Source organism: Phycodurus eques, chromosome 6 (genome assembly GCF_024500275.1).
Source record: "Phycodurus eques isolate BA_2022a chromosome 6, UOR_Pequ_1.1, whole genome shotgun sequence".
Taxonomy (NCBI): Eukaryota; Metazoa; Chordata; class Actinopteri; order Syngnathiformes; family Syngnathidae; genus Phycodurus; species Phycodurus eques.
Window position 1 is genome coordinate 11,676,334 of NC_084530.1, and position 17,906 is coordinate 11,694,239.

General features: G+C 41.2%; 1 protein-coding gene across 3 annotated transcripts; it reads right to left on the minus strand.

Annotated features, from left to right (window-relative positions):
- Window positions 1-194: 194 nt before the first annotated feature.
- lrpap1 (low density lipoprotein receptor-related protein associated protein 1) lies at window positions 195-14,641 on the minus strand. Of its 3 annotated transcripts, none has more exons than XM_061680434.1 (8): window positions 14,361-14,641; window positions 13,411-13,555; window positions 12,339-12,469; window positions 10,255-10,375; window positions 4,087-4,242; window positions 3,403-3,485; window positions 669-845; window positions 195-553 (listed from the first exon to the last, which is right to left on the minus strand). In XM_061680434.1, exons 1-8 carry the CDS (start codon window positions 14,523-14,525, stop codon window positions 485-487), a joined length of 1,047 nt encoding a protein of 348 aa, XP_061536418.1. In that variant the 5' UTR covers window positions 14,526-14,641; the 3' UTR covers window positions 195-484. The 3 variants fall into 3 exon arrangements, with proteins under 3 accessions (XP_061536418.1, XP_061536421.1, XP_061536419.1); XM_061680437.1 differs by lacking the exon at window positions 14,361-14,641 and adding an exon at window positions 14,147-14,288; XM_061680435.1 differs by having other exon boundaries at window positions 500-567.
- Between the last annotated feature and the right edge of the window lie 3,265 nt (window positions 14,642-17,906).

The window sequence follows — 17,906 nt, forward strand, 5'->3', positions numbered from 1 at the left end:
AACCTTTTTGGCTCCTCACTCCTTCACAGTTTTGTTTTCACACACCTTTTGTTGTTATATTGGTCAGCAGATTATTGCAACAGACCCAAGTAGTAACAGCCTATTCGAGACAGCAGGACGCTCCATTTTCATGTTTTTCGTTTGCGTTAGTCTTTCTGTGATTTGTTCCTTTCATGCTGCTAGTGAACACGAGCTCAGTGTTTCAACTTTATTGATTTTGTTCCACAAAAAGAAATCTGATCATGTATTACCCAAAAATATTTGCTGGTTTGTAAGGAAATCCTTTTCATAGTAAGTACAAAAAAAATAAAACGGACAAATTGTTCAGTGATTTGTAAACTCAACAACAAATCAACAAGACTAAGGTAGAAAAAAAAACCCAACCTGATTATTTTACAGTGGCTCAACTGAGTTAGTATGAGAGGGGAAGCGGGACTTAGTTGAGTTCATTGATCCTTCACTGGCGTTGTCACGAGTGAGGGCCTCACAACTCATTGTGGGCCAGACCCTGAGCAGAGATCTTGTTGTGCAAGTCCTGCATGTGTTTCTTCATCTGCAAGAAAAACACTGTCGGTTTCCTCGATTTACATATGAGCTCAAACATGAAGAGTAGACACACAGGGTCCTTAACGTGAAAGGAATGTTAACAGTGGATGCACTTCAAATACCTTGTAGCCCATCTCCCTGGTCTTCTCAGCAAGGGTGTTGTACTTCTCCTGGTTCCTCTTGATGTGTTCTTTGTCTCCGAAAGCCGCCACATGTTGCAGTTTCTGGTGGGAAAGATCCAGCTGCTCCTGATAGTGACTGTGCTTCTCCACCTTGGTCTCAAAGTGATGCAGCTCCTCCTTAATGGACAAAGTGGGGACTTTTATTTGACTCCCTGAAGCTGAAGTGCTGCTCTAGAAGTGACCGTAGACCAGGGACGACAAACATTTTTGTTGCAGGCCACATTGTAGTTATGGTTTCCCTCAGAGGGCCTTTATGACTGGGAAAACCATATAAATGTCACTTCAGTATAAGTATCCAAATATTGGTCAATTTATGTTAAGAAGTGATTTGGTGAAAACATTTTTTGTAAATGTGATTAATGAAGAAAAATCGCAATTTTGGTACAGATTTTCTGGCAATACGAAACGAAGTAAAAACACTTGATTTACTTTGGTGGGTCACAAAGTCATTCAGCGGGCGAGACTGGCCCCCCAGGCCTTGATTTCGAGACCTGTGCTATCGAGGAAAATTCTCAGCTAGAATGTATAAAACTAAACAAAATTAAATCAAATGCAGGGTAAAGCTCTTGGGCCAAGGCCACAAACGGTTGGTCTTTTTAGCAGCTGTAGCAGACTTTACTGAGAAATCTTCCAGACAGTCAGACCAACTGGACAATCAAAATTCAGTGGAAACGCAATCTTCAAGGTTGAGCTATTCAACCAAACTTTTCAGGAAAAAAAAAATATTCCTCCGAAGTCTTACAAAACCATGGCGGTCGAACCATCGCTGTGCCAGATGAAAGAGTAAGGCTTTCACAAATCTTGTGAGACTTTGTTTAGTGAGCAAACGATTATGGCCATAAGTGCATGTCACTTTTTTGTGATGCCCCCGCAGAAGCACACCAGAAATAGCAAAAAGGAAAACTATGAAGAAGACTATAGAGCGGTAAATGGACGTGACATGGAAAAGCTGTCACAGTTCTGGCTGCTAAGTACGATACTGTATTTCTGATGATAAGGACAGAATGGGCTGCATTTAATCTCTTATGACAAGCGGCCATTTTTACATAATGGGATGCTCGCTGTGTGCCCTGCCTGACAGTGCTTGGTCTCTTATGCAAATGAGCCACACGGCTGTTCAAGATTCTTAAGTCACAGTTAAAATATTAAAAATTACCTGTAGATAGAGTTGATGCTTATAATGGTGTCAGTTTGGTCTCTGACATTTTTTTTTAACAATGCATAATAAAAAATACATTGGGTACGGAAAGTATTCAGACCGCCTTAAATGTTTCACTCTTTGTTATATTGCAGCCATTTGCTAAAATTTATGAACGTTTTTTTCCTCTCCTTAATGTACACACAGCACCCCATATAGTGTATCGAATTTGCAAGACATTTTTTGGCCTGTTTTGTGGGACTGTAATTCCCAGATCAGACTACAGGATTTTAGCCCCGATATTAGCCCGATTAGCTATCGTGGGCGACTTCCCAGATCGGGGCCAACATACTTTGTCGGGAACGACAACATTTCTTGGATTGTGACATAATCCATGACAAACGATTTGGCCCTACGACGGCAAAATGAAAAATCTAGCATGTTAGATTTTTGGGGGATATTTTCCATGTGTGACATGTCGACAACACTCCGACAGCGCACCTTGACGTCGACCAATAGGATTGCGTACTGTGACCGGCGCATCACCACCCGTGCTTGCTGTTGTCAACGTACTTGGTCGCCGTTGTCAACATTTATTAACGCGCACAAACCATTGTTTACCGAAGCTTTAGAGCATGATTCAACAGAACGTCGGCATGTTTAAGTACAACCGTTAGTGCTAGCACTAGCTTGCTAGGCTACAAAATAGATTGTTGCCTGCTTGCGAGCAGTATCATATTAAATGTATGTGAACATACCACAAGGACCCTGTGACACCGCATGTTTTTTTCTCCTCTTTATGTTCTTTTTTTCGCAACGTTGAAGCAGCGATCCATAGTTTGATGACAACTTGTCGCCATGGTAACGGTTGCATCTGGTCGCGGTGAAAGGTGACATGTTTTCTGGTCCCACCTCCCCGACAGTCTTTGATTTGACAAGATAAAGCCCAGTGATCGTAAAAGACGGGATACGGTGTTCTCGAAATAGACGTTGGGTAGTGTTGCCACTGTCTGACAAAGATACGGTAAGATTTGAAGGCAGTAGTTAGACATCGTGCCATCGTGAATGACCAGATTTGTCTTGTTGTCTGATCCAGGCACAAACGTAAGCATGTCAACTAGAACAACATCAAGTACTTGTATTTCGGAATCAGCTGCATTTATGTTCATTGTATCCTTCAGGTAATATACCATTAGTAGTACCAGACATTAAAATGAACAAGAAATTGAAGCAACGAGGGTGTTCTAATAATTTTTTCCAGGACTGTAAATACATGTCAGAGTCCGTACTTTTGTACTTTGAGTTAAGTACAAGAGTTGAATCAGTACTTCTGCTTTTACCAGTCTTTCCCCTCCCCCCCTTTTTTTAACACAAGCATCTGTACTACTTAAGTACAGAGTGTAAGTACTTTTGCCACCTCTGGAGGCTCCATTGTCGTTAGATGTAATGTGTGTGTGTGTGTGTGTGTATGTGTGTGTGCGCGCGCACGTGTTCACAGACAATCAATGAGAGTCAGTGTGTCAGAGGAGAGCCTACCTTGAGAGAGTCCAGCTCATCATTGCTGATGTTTGCTCTCTTGGCAGCCTCCCACAGTTCGATCACACGTGGTTCCCGGAATTCTACAGAACGACAACTGACACATGAAATGTGTTTTTGCTGCCATAGGCACTGAATACAAATGCTTGAGAGCGAAAAGAGGCAGTGAGGATTGAACAGGCAGAGAACAAGAAGAAGTACAAGACTCACAGTGAATGAGCAAGAAGAAATTTGCTAACAGATACGGTAAGATGTGGCACGGTGTGCGACTGGTTACGACAGCTGCCTCACAGTTCTGAGGACCGGGGTTCAAATCTGGCCTCGCCTGTGTGGAGTCTGCATGTTCTCCACATGCCTGCGTAAGTTTTCTCTGGGTACTCCGGTTTCCTCCCACATCTCAAAACATGCATGGTAGGTCAATTGAAGACTCTAAATAGTCCATAAGTGTGAATGTGTCTGCGAATGGTTGTTTGTCAGTATGTGCCCTGCGATTGGCTGGCATCCAGTTCAGGGTGTACCTCGCCTCTCGCCCAGAGTCAGCTGGGATAGGCTCCAGCACGTCCGCGACCCTAGTGAGGATAAGCGGCACGGATAATGGATGGATGGATTTGGTGAGATGTGAAAATAATGAAATGGGATTTCTTTTATTGATATGCAGAGTAGTGTGTGGGCGTTTTCCCTCACCGCTGTCCTCGGTGAAGCCCTCGTGGCTGAGTTTACGGAGGCGCTCAAAGCCTTGGTTGAGGTCTCTCATCTTCTGCTTTAGCTCAGTGTGCTTCTGCTGCACCTCCTGCTCTTTGCCGTCGCCCTCCAGGGGTGAGATTACATTCTTGTGGATCTCTAGGAGTCAGAGGGGTACAGGTCAGGAGTCAGAAAAAACATGTGTGGGAGGATTTGGATGATGTGAAGAGGAAGAAGGGTGATTAAGCAATGATAAGGAAAAGTGTCTCATAAGAATTTTGAGGGAGAGATTGAGGCCATTATAATTCAACATCTCCTTGGCTTTTTTCTTCATATATAATATTGATTTTGTGGAACGGGTACATAGGAGCCATTATCATTACACTGCACTGTCTGTAACTACCATCAAACTAACAAATGGACTATTTGTTCATATAGGCAGTAGGGAGCGCTAATCTTCCAAGCAACCAAAAGTTTCCTATCATTGACAACCATTTTTACCCATGACAGAAAAATGTCAAGATCATCAATCATTTTGACAGATGAAAACACCAGAAGAAAAGTTCCATAAGAGCGCTACCACTGGTGGAAATGGCGCTCACGCTGTGTTTTCTCTCCCTCTCTCTCTCTGGATAAGAGGAGGCGGAGGCGTTGACCTGTGATTACTTCCCTGGAAGAAGTGTGTCCAAAGTAGCGCAGGCATTTGTCCTCTGCATCAGGGCAGCAGAACATGAGCTCAGCACTCAGAGCTAGATTAAAAACACAATGTTGTTTTTCCACACAAACACGTTGTCTTTTGGGACGTCTGGTAGAATAACAAAAAAATGGCTCTGTCACCTAAATCTCGATCGACGGAGTCATACTTCTTCACAAAGTACACCATCTTAGGTCATGAGTTCACATCATAATTATGTCAAATGAAAGCTAATAAAATATGTTTTTTTTTTCATTTTTACATCTCTGAACAAATGCATCACTATGCTGGATCTACGCTACCCTCAGTACGTTTACAACAATATCATGACATTTTTGATCAATCCGTCTTGAAATCCAATAAAAATGAAGGGAAGTGAAAGCAGAGAGGAAATGAACCAAGACAGGCAGTGATGGGAGTTGGAACTGGAGGTGGAGGCGGCATGGGGGCTGATGGAGACTCCCTACCAGACAGCCTGTCATTGGCTCAACATTTAAGTGCATCAGACAGGCAGAAAAGTACCTGTGGCAGCTTCAAGAGACAAGCTACAGTGCCGAGCTCTAACAGAAAGCTTCTGTCACAAAACAGGCGGCAAGTGTCAGTCTCAGCCAGAGGAGACCACCGCTAAACACAATGACATCTGTCAAATGGCTTACGGCTCACAGCCTGATGTGATGTACTGGCCATGGAGTTCAAGGTGGTCAGTGACCACGGGCACAGTCTGATACAGTCTATGTCACAGGTGTCAAAAACAAGGCCTGCGGGTCAGGTCCAGCCCCTATGTAATTTTATGTAGCAAGCTTGCCACAATTTTTCCTTGACTTCAGTCAAATGTGGGGTGCACTCTGGTGCACACGCCTTAGAGACGGAAGAAAGTCTATTGAGATAGATGAACTGAGTTCCACTTAGGGATGCACTATATACCTGTACTAGAAAAGTACTGTGATACGTCAAATATGAAACAATATCACATAATTTTAGCACCTCTTAGCAGCAAACAGTCTCAGTCAAAATACTAAATACTAAGCTTGCTTGGGTCTTGCTGTTTATGCGTGTGTGTTAGGGCTGTACGATTTCAGAGAATAATCTAACTGTGGTGGCACGGTGAGCAACTGGTTAGCACATCTGCCTCACAGTTCTGAGGACTGGGGTTCAAATCCCGGCCCCGCCTGTGTGGAGTTTGCGTGTTCTCCCCGTGCCTGCGTGGGTTTTCTCTGGGTACTCCAGCTTCCTCCCACATCCCTAAAACATGCATGTTAGGTTCACCAAAGACTCTAAATTGCCTCTCTAAACAGGCACTTCAGAATTCAGGAAAGAACGAGTAAAGAAAAGCCATTTGTCATTCAGTCAACAACACACTTTTGTTTCTGCCAGTTTCATCACTACTCAGTAAGTCTACAAGCCCACTATTGCTGGTTAAGCAGTGCACGAGCACACACACAAACGAGATATCAGAAATCATACGCTACGATATCAGAAATCATACGCTGCTCTGATGATTATATATATATATATATATATATATATATATATATATATATATATATATATATATTTTCATGTGAGTGCGAATGGTTGTTTGTCTATATGTGCCCTGCAATTGGTGGGCGACCAGTTCAGGGTGTACCCCGCCTCTCGCCCGAAGCTAGCTGGGATAGGCTTCAGCACGCCCACGACCCTAGTGAAGGTTAAGCGGGACAGAAAATGGATGGATGAATCAAACTGCAATTTTGTTTTTCCTCAAGATTTAATATGAGATTATTTTTTTCAAGGTCTTCGCATGTATTTTTCAATAAACACAAGCAATACATTAATTGGTATTTACAATAAACAATAGAGTTATACATAAATTATTTGGTCGTATAAATTAGGTTTCCGGTAAAATAAAGGTAAATGAACCATGAATTAAAGTACAACCAAACAGGAGAAATTGTTTTAAATTTGACACGTCACAGAGAAGTCTTGTTAACAAGCCTGACAATAAATGAATGAATTAAAAAAACGCTGATGCTGAGGGCGTGTCGCTGAGGGATCTGAAAATCCTCTCCCTCCTGTCAATACACGTACCACCTTTCTTCTCTCCTTACCAGCGACGGAGAAACAGTATCACAAGCTTTCACGGGCTGCAGAGAAGCAGCCTCTGAGCTGGCATAACAACCACAATCTTTGCCCTCAGGACAATTTTCCCTCCTTTGAAATTTAGCAGGCAACACGCATATGGGCCCGCGAACGGCGTTCCATAAGCGGCCAAAGCCATGCGACGATCGCCAGTCCCCCTGATGAAAGGAGGGAAGGAGACTGTGAGGCTGTTGTTTGGACCTCCAACGACTTCTTTAACCGTTGGCAATGGGCCGTGGGGCAGCGGATCTCATCCGTTTCGCAGCTGCCTCGCAACACATGCTTGGGCGCCAGACGGCAAGACATGTTGCACAAATAACAAAAAACTCGTTACACTTCAGGAAAGATGTGTTTTTTGAAGATGAGGGCATAGTTTCATGGCCAATTGCACGCTATATTGGTAGAACTTATGAACAGGGAAGTACAATTCCGCCGAATAGCCACTGCATTGAATAAGGGCGCTTGGTGTTTATATACTGGGGTACGTTCTCAGTCTTTGCGCATGTTTTCAGCACTTATCTTCAAACGTGTTTAATGTATTTAGAAACAAAACACAAAAATGAGTTTGGTTGCACTTTAAGTTCATCTACTTCAATTTAGTTGTAAACACATTGACTTGTATTCTTGTTTAAAACAAATAAATAAAAAATTCTGCCAAACAAGTGTGGGGTAAACATAAGTAGGTAAATCAGATAACAACAATAATGCAAACAATATGTGGCTTTACCACTTCAACATGTCCCCTTTTTCATGTTTCATGAAATATGATATATGGATACGTGGACTGTGCATCTTAAACACTGAACTTATATCGGCAGTCTGTAAATAAATAAATAAAATATACATTCTATTGAAAAAATGAAGCCTACTAATCTCCAATCAGTAACATCACACATACTGAAGTCATATGGAAATATGCTCTAAAACATGTCGGTCAGTGATCACTGTCAGGTGGTCATTGGTCCACTTGACACACTAATGGTTGTTGTTGTTGTTTTTTACCCTGAAATTGTCCAATATGGCCTTATGATACTTTCGTAGATGCTGAAAATAGTTTGTAGTATTACCATTTGCAGCTACAATAAACTGAAAAGATAAACACTGCATAATTGAAGTAATTCGTCACATGTATTTTATTTTTGAAAATGATTCATTTCGCGTATCCTGAAAGTTTAACATGAATTTTTATAAATAAAACGAATATAAACCATGTTTGAGTGTTAGAACAAACATTACCGCTGTTAGCCACAACATTAGCTCTTGCTAACTTAGCTGAGTTTAGTTTAAAAAGCACGGCAGCCAGGGTCAGTGCACCCACTCATACAAGCTTCACACACGGCACAGGTGTTTACCGTTGTTATTTAACAATGTTTTATGGCATCTTTCTGGTGTATCTGAGAGAAATATAAACATTGAAGCAGTAGCTCCTCCCATCCCCAGTAGGCTACTGTCTACCTGGTCTGCACTCTCCAGACAATAATGAATAAATTACTTTAAACGAACAGTAATGTTACCAAAATGCAACGTTTATTCCAACCAATTTCAATGTCACTCCTTCCGTCCAAGTCCGCAATGCACGCACAAATCACATTCGATGAAAGAAAATCCTTTGGTTAAAATGAAATATTTCAGTTTGGTTTTAAATTATAGTAAAAATAAATAAATACATAAAAGTAAATAAATAAAACAAACATTTAAATCACAAACAACGTTTTTAAACAATTTGAATAATACAAAAAAAATTAAACGAGTGACATCTTTGTTATACTTTTTTCAATGTAGCATCTAGGAGGGCAACAAGCCCATAATTAACTCTGTGACACATCGTCTTTCCTAAATCCAAAATAAGACCAAACAACCAAAGTACTACTCCTCTTTGACATCAAGGCCGGGTCTGTGTTCTCTCTCGGTTCTGCCAAGGCCGTTTTCAAAGATATTTTAGCGCAAACGTTCGTTTTGGTTCTGTTGTTTTGTTAGACCTGTTTGGAGACCTGTTTTTTCTTTTTTTCCCCCAGAAGTGTGAAGGCGTGAAACTGCTTTGTGATTGGATGAGCGGTTGAGGGAATGCGATTAAATGACCGCACGAGGGGAGGGGGCAGTGCCTGTTTGTGTGCGTGTCTGTGTGTGTGTGTGTGAGAGAGAGAGAGAGAGACGGTAAGGTACGATGTTGACAAGAAGCTTGTTCTTTTGGCGTGGTTACGGCCCGTTTTCTTTCTACTTCATCATGATGAACTCAAAGGTGTAACTATATCTGTCTTCAAAGTGCAGCTCACTGACATGTTAACTAGCATGAGTGGTGGATTTGAGAGACAGGGGTGGATTATTTTGGTTTTACCATTGTATACAATTATGAGGGAGTGAAAACTACTGACAGACATTTTAGGAATATGACCAAGCTTCACCTGTATTCGTGCAGTGACTCAGAAAGATAACACCAGAGAAACAACGTGTCTATTTAGAATGTTTTTGAACACACCATGCCACTTAAGATAAACATGAGAAAATAACCTGGGCAGTGGAAGTATTTATTGCTGAATATTTTCTGTCATTGAAGATGTGTCATATGGTCACTTAAAAATGCTCGATCCACGTTATGTCGTGCCATGGCACAATTCAGTGATGTTGAAATTCCCGAGAGTGGGTAGACTGCCATTTAGTTTTGGACCAACACAACAAAATGGGCATACCGAGACAGATTCTCCTTCAGATGAGGAAGATGCGGTGGAGGCTGGTGTTTGCAAACACGAAATGACCTTTGGGGAATGAGTGGCACAGAAGTCGGCAAGTGGCGCGAATGTGACAGCTGCACATTCATGGACAACCATTTAATGAATTTCTGTGATCAATGTATTTAAGTTATAAAAAATCCTTGTGTGTGTACCACGCCTTACACCGAATTACTACCAATAAAGCCATAGATGATTATTTGGCCAGTGTCTGTTTAAAGTTGCAAAATCAGCCAGCGCAATTTGTCTTAGGTTTGATAAAACATTTGCTTAATTAAACTATTTGCATATACTCCTCCCACAACGCACAAAAGGAACTTCTCCCAACTTTGGCCTTTTGGCAGAAGCTTGTGTGTACTTGGTTAGTAGATCAGTTTCCACATCTGTGTGCTGGCGCAATCAAGTTTGGGCCCATTTTACACATGCAAACCTTTACTAGATCACGCGCAACACACCCACCAACAGCGGGCGCAATCTGTTGGCGTGTACACACAAGTTAGCGGCTGCTATTTGGGATGTTGGTAAATCAGGCTCTAAGTGTGTACACATAAAAACATTCTGCGGGACGGAATAATGCTCAGTTAGTGGAAGTGTACTTCAAGTGCTTGTGAAGACGGAAGGTTTAAACCTCACCCTCTGTCCTGCTCACAGTATCCATGAGGATGCTGTACTCGTGGACCTTGTCCTTGTGGTGCTGGAACTCTCTCTTCAGGCTTAGCAGCTCCTCCTCCGAGAACTTCCCGGAGCTTTTTGCCTGTGCAGTGAAACACAAATGGAACGAATGGCAGAGCATAAGGACATGTAGACATACTAGACACCAAATAAATCACTATGAAACGTCATCTTGTGTGACGCGCAAAGACATAACAGTGGAATTAATGAGCGTCGTACACAAAAGTTCAATGTACGCAAACAAACAAAAACGTAGTAGCATTAACACCTCATCCCAAACTAAACAAGATTTGCCAGAGGGTTGATTAATTTGTGAGACATTCCACATTGATCAACCAACTGTAACTGTTACTTGTTCACCTTCAGACTCAACACACACTTTTTTTGTTTTTGTTTTGGAAAATTAATAAAAGTATTTAACAGATTAATTCCTACAGATACCACAGCGCCCCAACTTAAACAATTTTACCAAATGGCTGCAACATAACAAAGAGTGGACATTTTAAGGGGGTCTGAATACTTTCCGTACCTACTGTACCTTGCAAACCGGACCAATTAGCTTCAGCATCGCACTACGTTTCCAAAACATGCGCATAAAGGGCTCATTCAAGTAATTAATGTAGTAGTGAAACACATTTACTTCAATTCTTTATACACGAGATATTACATGCCAACTAATGATTTGTTTCCCTTACCAAACCCCTGACTTAACTTTTACAATACTTAAATATCTGCTTGCCATTTAGTCTCTTTGACTTCTCTCTACCTCTCTGTCCCACTCAACTGTTTCAATGCAACCGGTCAAGTCAGACGCACTTCACTGACTCTTGTTTCTGTTCGACATTTCTGCCAGTTCAAGGAGAGTTTTTGATTGCTTCTGTTGCCAAAGTGCTTCCTGAAGTGGGGTATAGTTTGTTTTATTTCATGCAGGAAGAGGTGGCCCTGAGCCCGCTCTATTTGGAAAGTAATTTGAGATAACTTGTTGTGAATTGGCGCTACACAGTAGAACTAAAAAGATGATTGATTAATAAATTGAATTTTAATTTTTAATCAATTTGGCTGGGAAAATTGGCAGTTTTATAGCTGAGCAGTAGCCCCGTAGACGTCTCGTGACACGCGCTGGAAAACGATGACTAAAGAATCGTAGATCGAGGGTTACAGTTTATTACATTAACTTAAAAATTGTATCATAAAAAATATATATATATTGTGGTGTCGGAGGAATTCCCAGCATTCAAAGCGGCGTTGTAAGAATTCTGTGTTCTTGTTAGTTAGTGTTAATCATTCCCTAAAATATTAGTTATCCCCTAATAGTGGTAATTGACTTTATGAGTTCATTTTCCTTCTTTTTGCTGTTGTTGTTTGTTAACTGTGTTCTTGACTATTTAGCACACAGATGTCAAACTCAAGGCCTGGGGGCCAGATCCGGCCCACCACTTGATTTTATGTGGCCAGGGAAGGCAAATCATGTGTGTCAACTTTCAAGATTCTTGTTAAAATCTGCACCGAAATTTCAAATAGTCATATACCATAAATGATAATGTTGAGATACCGCAAGCATTTTTGTGTTACCAAACATGAACAATAGTTGGAAAACCCATTACCCTTGAGTTCCGATTCCAAAACTAGTTCATAAATTTCGTGTGTAAATATGATGAGGCGATTAAATATTTATATGGTTTTACAGTCATATCGGCCCTCTGAGGGAAACCGTAACTACAATATGGCCCGTGACAAAAGTGAGTTTGACACCCCTGAAAAGAGTGTTGCATCACGAACAGTAACTCGACGCCTCATTGTACCTCACTTGCGCAACGTATGGGCTTGTGCTTGTAATGACAGGATGAAATAAAGCTGTATGAATAATGTAACCTCACAGTCCGGCCATATATAGTATGACGTGGTGGCTCACAATTGGGTGTGTCGCAGTACTGCCATTTTTAGGACAACACAGGATCTTGTATTTGAGGTTTTCGGTTTTGATGCAAAATCATTACGGCCCTAGCACACAAGCACACACACACACACACATAAAACATACACACCGTGTTCCATAATTTGTCCAGCTTGGGATCTTCAAATACGTCACCATCTTTAATGTCATGGTCCTTAAGAGAATTGCTCTCCAGAGGTCTTGTGTCCCTTTTGCCATCCATCCCATACTTGGCCAGGATCACTACCAAGCACAGGCAAAGCAAAACACATCAGCTGCTTTCTAATAACTGGGAGAATTTTTACTTAAATACATAAACAGTTTACGTTGTGATTTTAAAACATATTTGAAGTCTAGATGAAGCTTGGCTGAAAATTGTGAGTGATTGAGTGCTAACCTACTAACGCAGTGAGTGATGTCCACTGCTATGGAAAAAAGGTTATGGGTCACCTGGGCATTATTTCTACAGTAAGGAAAAATAGAAGAAAATGGTGTGCGGAGTTGCAGCTACAGGTACAACATCTTACACTGTTCTGTGAAGACCTCCTACAAAATGTTGGAGACGGGCTTACAATCTCAGTTCTAGTTCATCTCAAATGTTTCAGGCTTCACTGAAAGTTCTTCCATGCCAAAGTCTTCTTCGCATGCTTTTATGGATCTTGCACTAGGGCAAAGTTATGCTGGAACAGAAAAGGGCCTTCTCTAAACTGTTCCAAAAAATTTTGAAACGTAGAATTGTCCAAAATGTCGTAGTTAGGGGAAATTAAAGGTTCTCATATCTCATATTGATCTAATAATTTAGTCCCATAATGTCACCTTCTTAAGTGTAGTTGACTTCCTTTTCCTGTAAATTCTACAAACTTGACAAAAAATGGTTTACAAAATGCAATTCATAGGTGTTAATAGTTGTTTGTGCCTTGTTTAGATGGCCACCAGTCCCGGGAGTACGCAATCATTCGCCAAAGTAAGTTGAGAAAGACTCTAGCTGCCATGCTAACCGGCAACCCCAATGAGGATCAGCAGTGCACAAAATGGATGCATATACTGTAGTGATGTTTATGTGACGTGTGCCAAACACAAAGATAATTGATGACATTCAGACACAAGCTGGTGCAGTGATTAAGTCCTGCTCATAACAATATAATCCATATGTCTGCAAAGTGCAGGCACAGAGGCAGCCTTACCATTGAAGTTACGGCGGATTTGGGCCTCTTTCTCTCCATTTTCATCCAGACCCTCAAACTTCAACTTCTTCCATTGCAGCTCAGTCTTCTCCTGGATTTTCAGGTCACTGTGCAGCTCAGCTTGTTTCACAGGGGACAACTCCATCTGTCAAAACACAGGACATCATTCGACTGAGTATTAAAATATCTGTATCTAATATGCTCATCAACAGTGTATATTTCATACATTTACTCAATTTTATTATTCTCTGAAGAAAACAACACACATTGAAATGAGTTGATTCCCTGACTGTTGCCTCAGCCTGGTTTAGCCCTTATTTAAAGCTCTTGACCTGCCAATTCTAAATTCTGAGCAAAGCACTCCAGATTGTGTTCGGAATCATTCATTCATTCATTTTCTACTCACTAATGACTATACTGTATAGGGATTTCTATACAGTGGACAATATAGTTCACTCAGTCAAATTAAAAAGGTTTTCGAACACAGGCATGACGTTAATTGCATCATTACAATAGCATAATAACAATTTATTGGATTAATGTCAACTGGTCCACCTTTAATAATATATGTCGAACAACTCTATAATTTATAATAACATCATATTGTCTTAAGATGTGTGTATTTTACAAACTTAATAACAAAGCACTTTCATGTCCATCAGTGTTGTGATGTGCTGTACTTATACCGAAGGTATTTTTGTAGCACAACACGCATAAAATAAAACAATAGGCTTACCCTAGAAATGGAAAATCTTTTTTTCTGTACTGGCGCAATGCATCATGGAATAGTTTGTGATCATAGGTTGTTCACAATTCAACATGTATCGTGGGATAACCTATACTAGTCATGAACAGCACCACGCAGTAGCGAATTCACTTTATAGGGCACCAGTGGATCGGAAGTGATTCCTAACAAATTCCATGTCTTTTATCGGATTAATCATACGAACCCGTATGGCCTTGTTCCACACTTGGTTCAACTTCGATATCCTGAATTCAACCGTCTGTTCATCACCGCCGCCAGCTTTCACAGGCTCGTTCGACTCCCGAGAGTACTTCCCGGCCATTACACATACACCGAGAGAAACAACAACTAGTAAATACAGTTCTTTCATCTTAAATATTAAACACCGGGTGCCTAAAATATAACTAAAAAAGGACAGACTAGCCTAAATAGTCTGACAGTTGGACACTGTTATTGTGATTGAGTACCGTAATACACATGACCAAAGGAGGCGGTCAGTTCCGTCTTCGTTGCATTATGGGCTTTGTAGTTTATTCACTTGGACACTCTAGCCTGCAGCAGTACGAACACAGACTTTTTAAACTACAAGTCCTAAAATGCAGCGTAGCTTCGTTGCCAGGAAGCGGAGACTGCGAAAGTGAGAGATGTCACGCTGTTAAATCAGTAAACAGGCACATCAAGAGACAATATAATTAATCATTGACTCTGCCCTTCAGGGGATTCCGAAAAAAGGATACAATTCCCGTGTTGTGAGACGAGAAATCACCTTGATTGACCACGAATACTTTTTCTACGAATCACAATCCATCCATCTATTTTCCATACTGCTTATTTGCTTTTGTTGAAGGCAGGCCAGTGGAGTAACGGAATACATGTACTCATGTTACAAAGAAAAATATTTACATTTTAATACATTACAGTTACTGGAAAAAAAACGACAATCCAATGTTTACATTTATCAAAAAATATTTATTTATATTATTTATAATTTTCCAGGATTGCATTTTTAATGCAGGGAGAGAGAGGCCGGTTGTTGATTTTTTTTTTTAGCTACAGTTTGGGTCTGTATGGGACTGTTTCTGGGTCCGCCAGTTAGTGGCCACTGGTTTAAAGCAACACTGCTATCCCAGTCAGTATAACCCATACCGCTTATCCACACTCGAGTCGTGGGTGAGTTTGAGCATATCCCAGCTGACTTGTTGAAAGCTGCGACTGGTGCCTCGTCAATCATACAGGTCGACAAACAGCCATTCACACTCACATTCACATATAGGAATTTCAGTCTTAAATTTCTGCCACCGCACCTTTGTGCACCATCATTTAATTCTCTTTTTACGTGTGACATCCTGAACTGCCTCCCTATCATATCAAGTCATGGCTTTTACAGGCAGAAATGCCTGCCAGCCAGTTTGCAAATGGAAGCACTTAATGAATGTGTCTGCCTTTAAGGACTGTCACCTGTCAAATGCTGTCTTTGAAAGTCACTCTCATGCTTCCTGACATGCCTGCTGAATCCATTGGAGCCTGCAGAAAAACAGTGATTAAGAGTATAACCAAACATCAGCCTTCATTTAACAACAATTACTCACAATTTTAATTAATGCATTATTTTAAAATATGACTCTATGACCACATTTTGTATATAAAACTTCAACAACAATAAACATTGAATTCATAAATCAAATGTGAGTATTACTATATGGAAAGGCAGAATGTATCATCCCGCTCCGGTAGCTATTGGATCTCATTAGATTGTGCAAGTGTTCTTATTGTTGTGACCAGTGAGTGTATATTTTTCCAGGCAATGTGATTTAAATACAGTCATGATTAGATTGTCTTGTGCAGGAATGTAATAAAGGAACATTCATCCCCACAGGACCCCACAAGAGCCTGCACCAAAATAAATCGGTTTCGACTTTGGCATGCCTGTTGTTCGACTCCCCATCAAATCTTTGTTGAATGAGTCTACAGGAGTCATTAATCATGTCACTTCTTACAAAGGAAACATCGACAGTGCAATTTGGTTGGTATTTCGCCACCGAGTGGTTGGGTGCTTGCACTATTACTTCTGTATACCATGCCATCCAAAGTGTGTAGAGAGAAACATTTTATGACGGGAGGCTGTAACATAGCAAATAATCCACAGTGTCGTGACAGAAACCATGTTTGTTGACACCTGTGTATTGGCGAAAATTTAACTGAGTGCACTGAGACTGAGGTCAAAGAGTTTAAAAGGGAAGACAATAAGAAAGGCAATGAAACAATCCAAAACAGACATTGAGCCAGCTTGTGTTTTATTAGCAAGCTGTGTTGTGCAAAGGACAAACATAATAGAGTAAAGGATGTATTCAATCACTAGCCTTGAACAAACACAGTCATTAAGACTAAGTGATTGCAATAAATTAGTTTTTATCTTCTTATTTCCTTGTGCTAATTCAACTGCAGGGAACAACAGAGGCAGACATCACATTTATTTAGAGTTTAGCTTGCCTCAAATTAGCTTTTAACTTTTCAAATCCTTCAGCAGTTGATTCATGCTACTTTTAACGATGTAACAACAGCCTTCTTTACTAACTTGCCGCTAGAGCACATTGCATACGTTTTAAATGGATAACGTATATTTAATGACCTCAGATATAACAACGAATAATCTCCTGCTCCCGATGTTTAATGATATCATCCTTTTTACTTGTCAGCTTGATGTGTCCCGTGCTAAAAAGAACAATGTTTGTTTTGTGTCAAATACAATTTTCAACACAGTAAAATACAATAAAAAAATAGATGCAAGACAGATGTAGGTGTGCTAAATGCTAGAAAACAGGAACACATTATATATATAAAGAAGCACAGTTTCCCCTTGTGTCAGTAATTTTCTTTCCAGGAGGAAAGATGCTTCACCTCTAGCACTCCAGGTGACGGAGTGAAACGTCTCCACGCAAACATGATTTAATAGAACAAAACTCCAATCCTCTCAGCCTTTGACAGGCCATGTGAACTTTAACTCGCTCTCTCTGGCTCTCTGTCTGTCTCTATCTCTCTGTTTCTCTGTGTTCCCCATTGAGATGGTAGATATGTGATAGCAGTACTTTTGACTTGTGTAATGCGATAATGTGATGCAGACTTTGTATCGGTCCGTTGGGGTGAAGAAGGAGCTAAGCCAAAAGGTGACGCTCTCAATTTACTGATTGATCTACGTTCCTACCCTCACCTATGGTCACAAGCTGTGGGTCGTGACCGAAAGAACAAGATCCTGGATACAAGTGGCCGCAATGAGTTTCCTCCGCAGAGAGGGTGAGAAGCTCGGTCATCCGGGATGGGCTCAGAGTAGATCCGCTGCTCCTCCTCATTGAGAGGAGCCACACGAGGTGGCTGAGGCATCTGATTTGGATGTCCACAAGTGAGGTGTTCCGGGATGTCCCACCTGGAGGAGACTCCAGCGACGACCCAGGACACGCTGGAGAGGCTATGTCTCGCGACTGGCCTGGGAACAGCTTGGGATCCCTCCGGAAGAGCTGGATGATGTGGCTGGGGAGAGGGAAGTCTGGGCTTCCCTGCTAAAACTACTGCCCCCGACACCCTACCTCGGATTAAGCGGAAGAAAATGGATGGATGGATCTATTTTTAGACTTAATATTCGACTTCCGTATAAGGCGCCGTTGCGCCAATCCAACTTTGCCACTAGTGTCATTTGGCTATAATTCACCAATCAGACGGCACATGACTGCACACAAAGCATTCACGGGCCAATCGA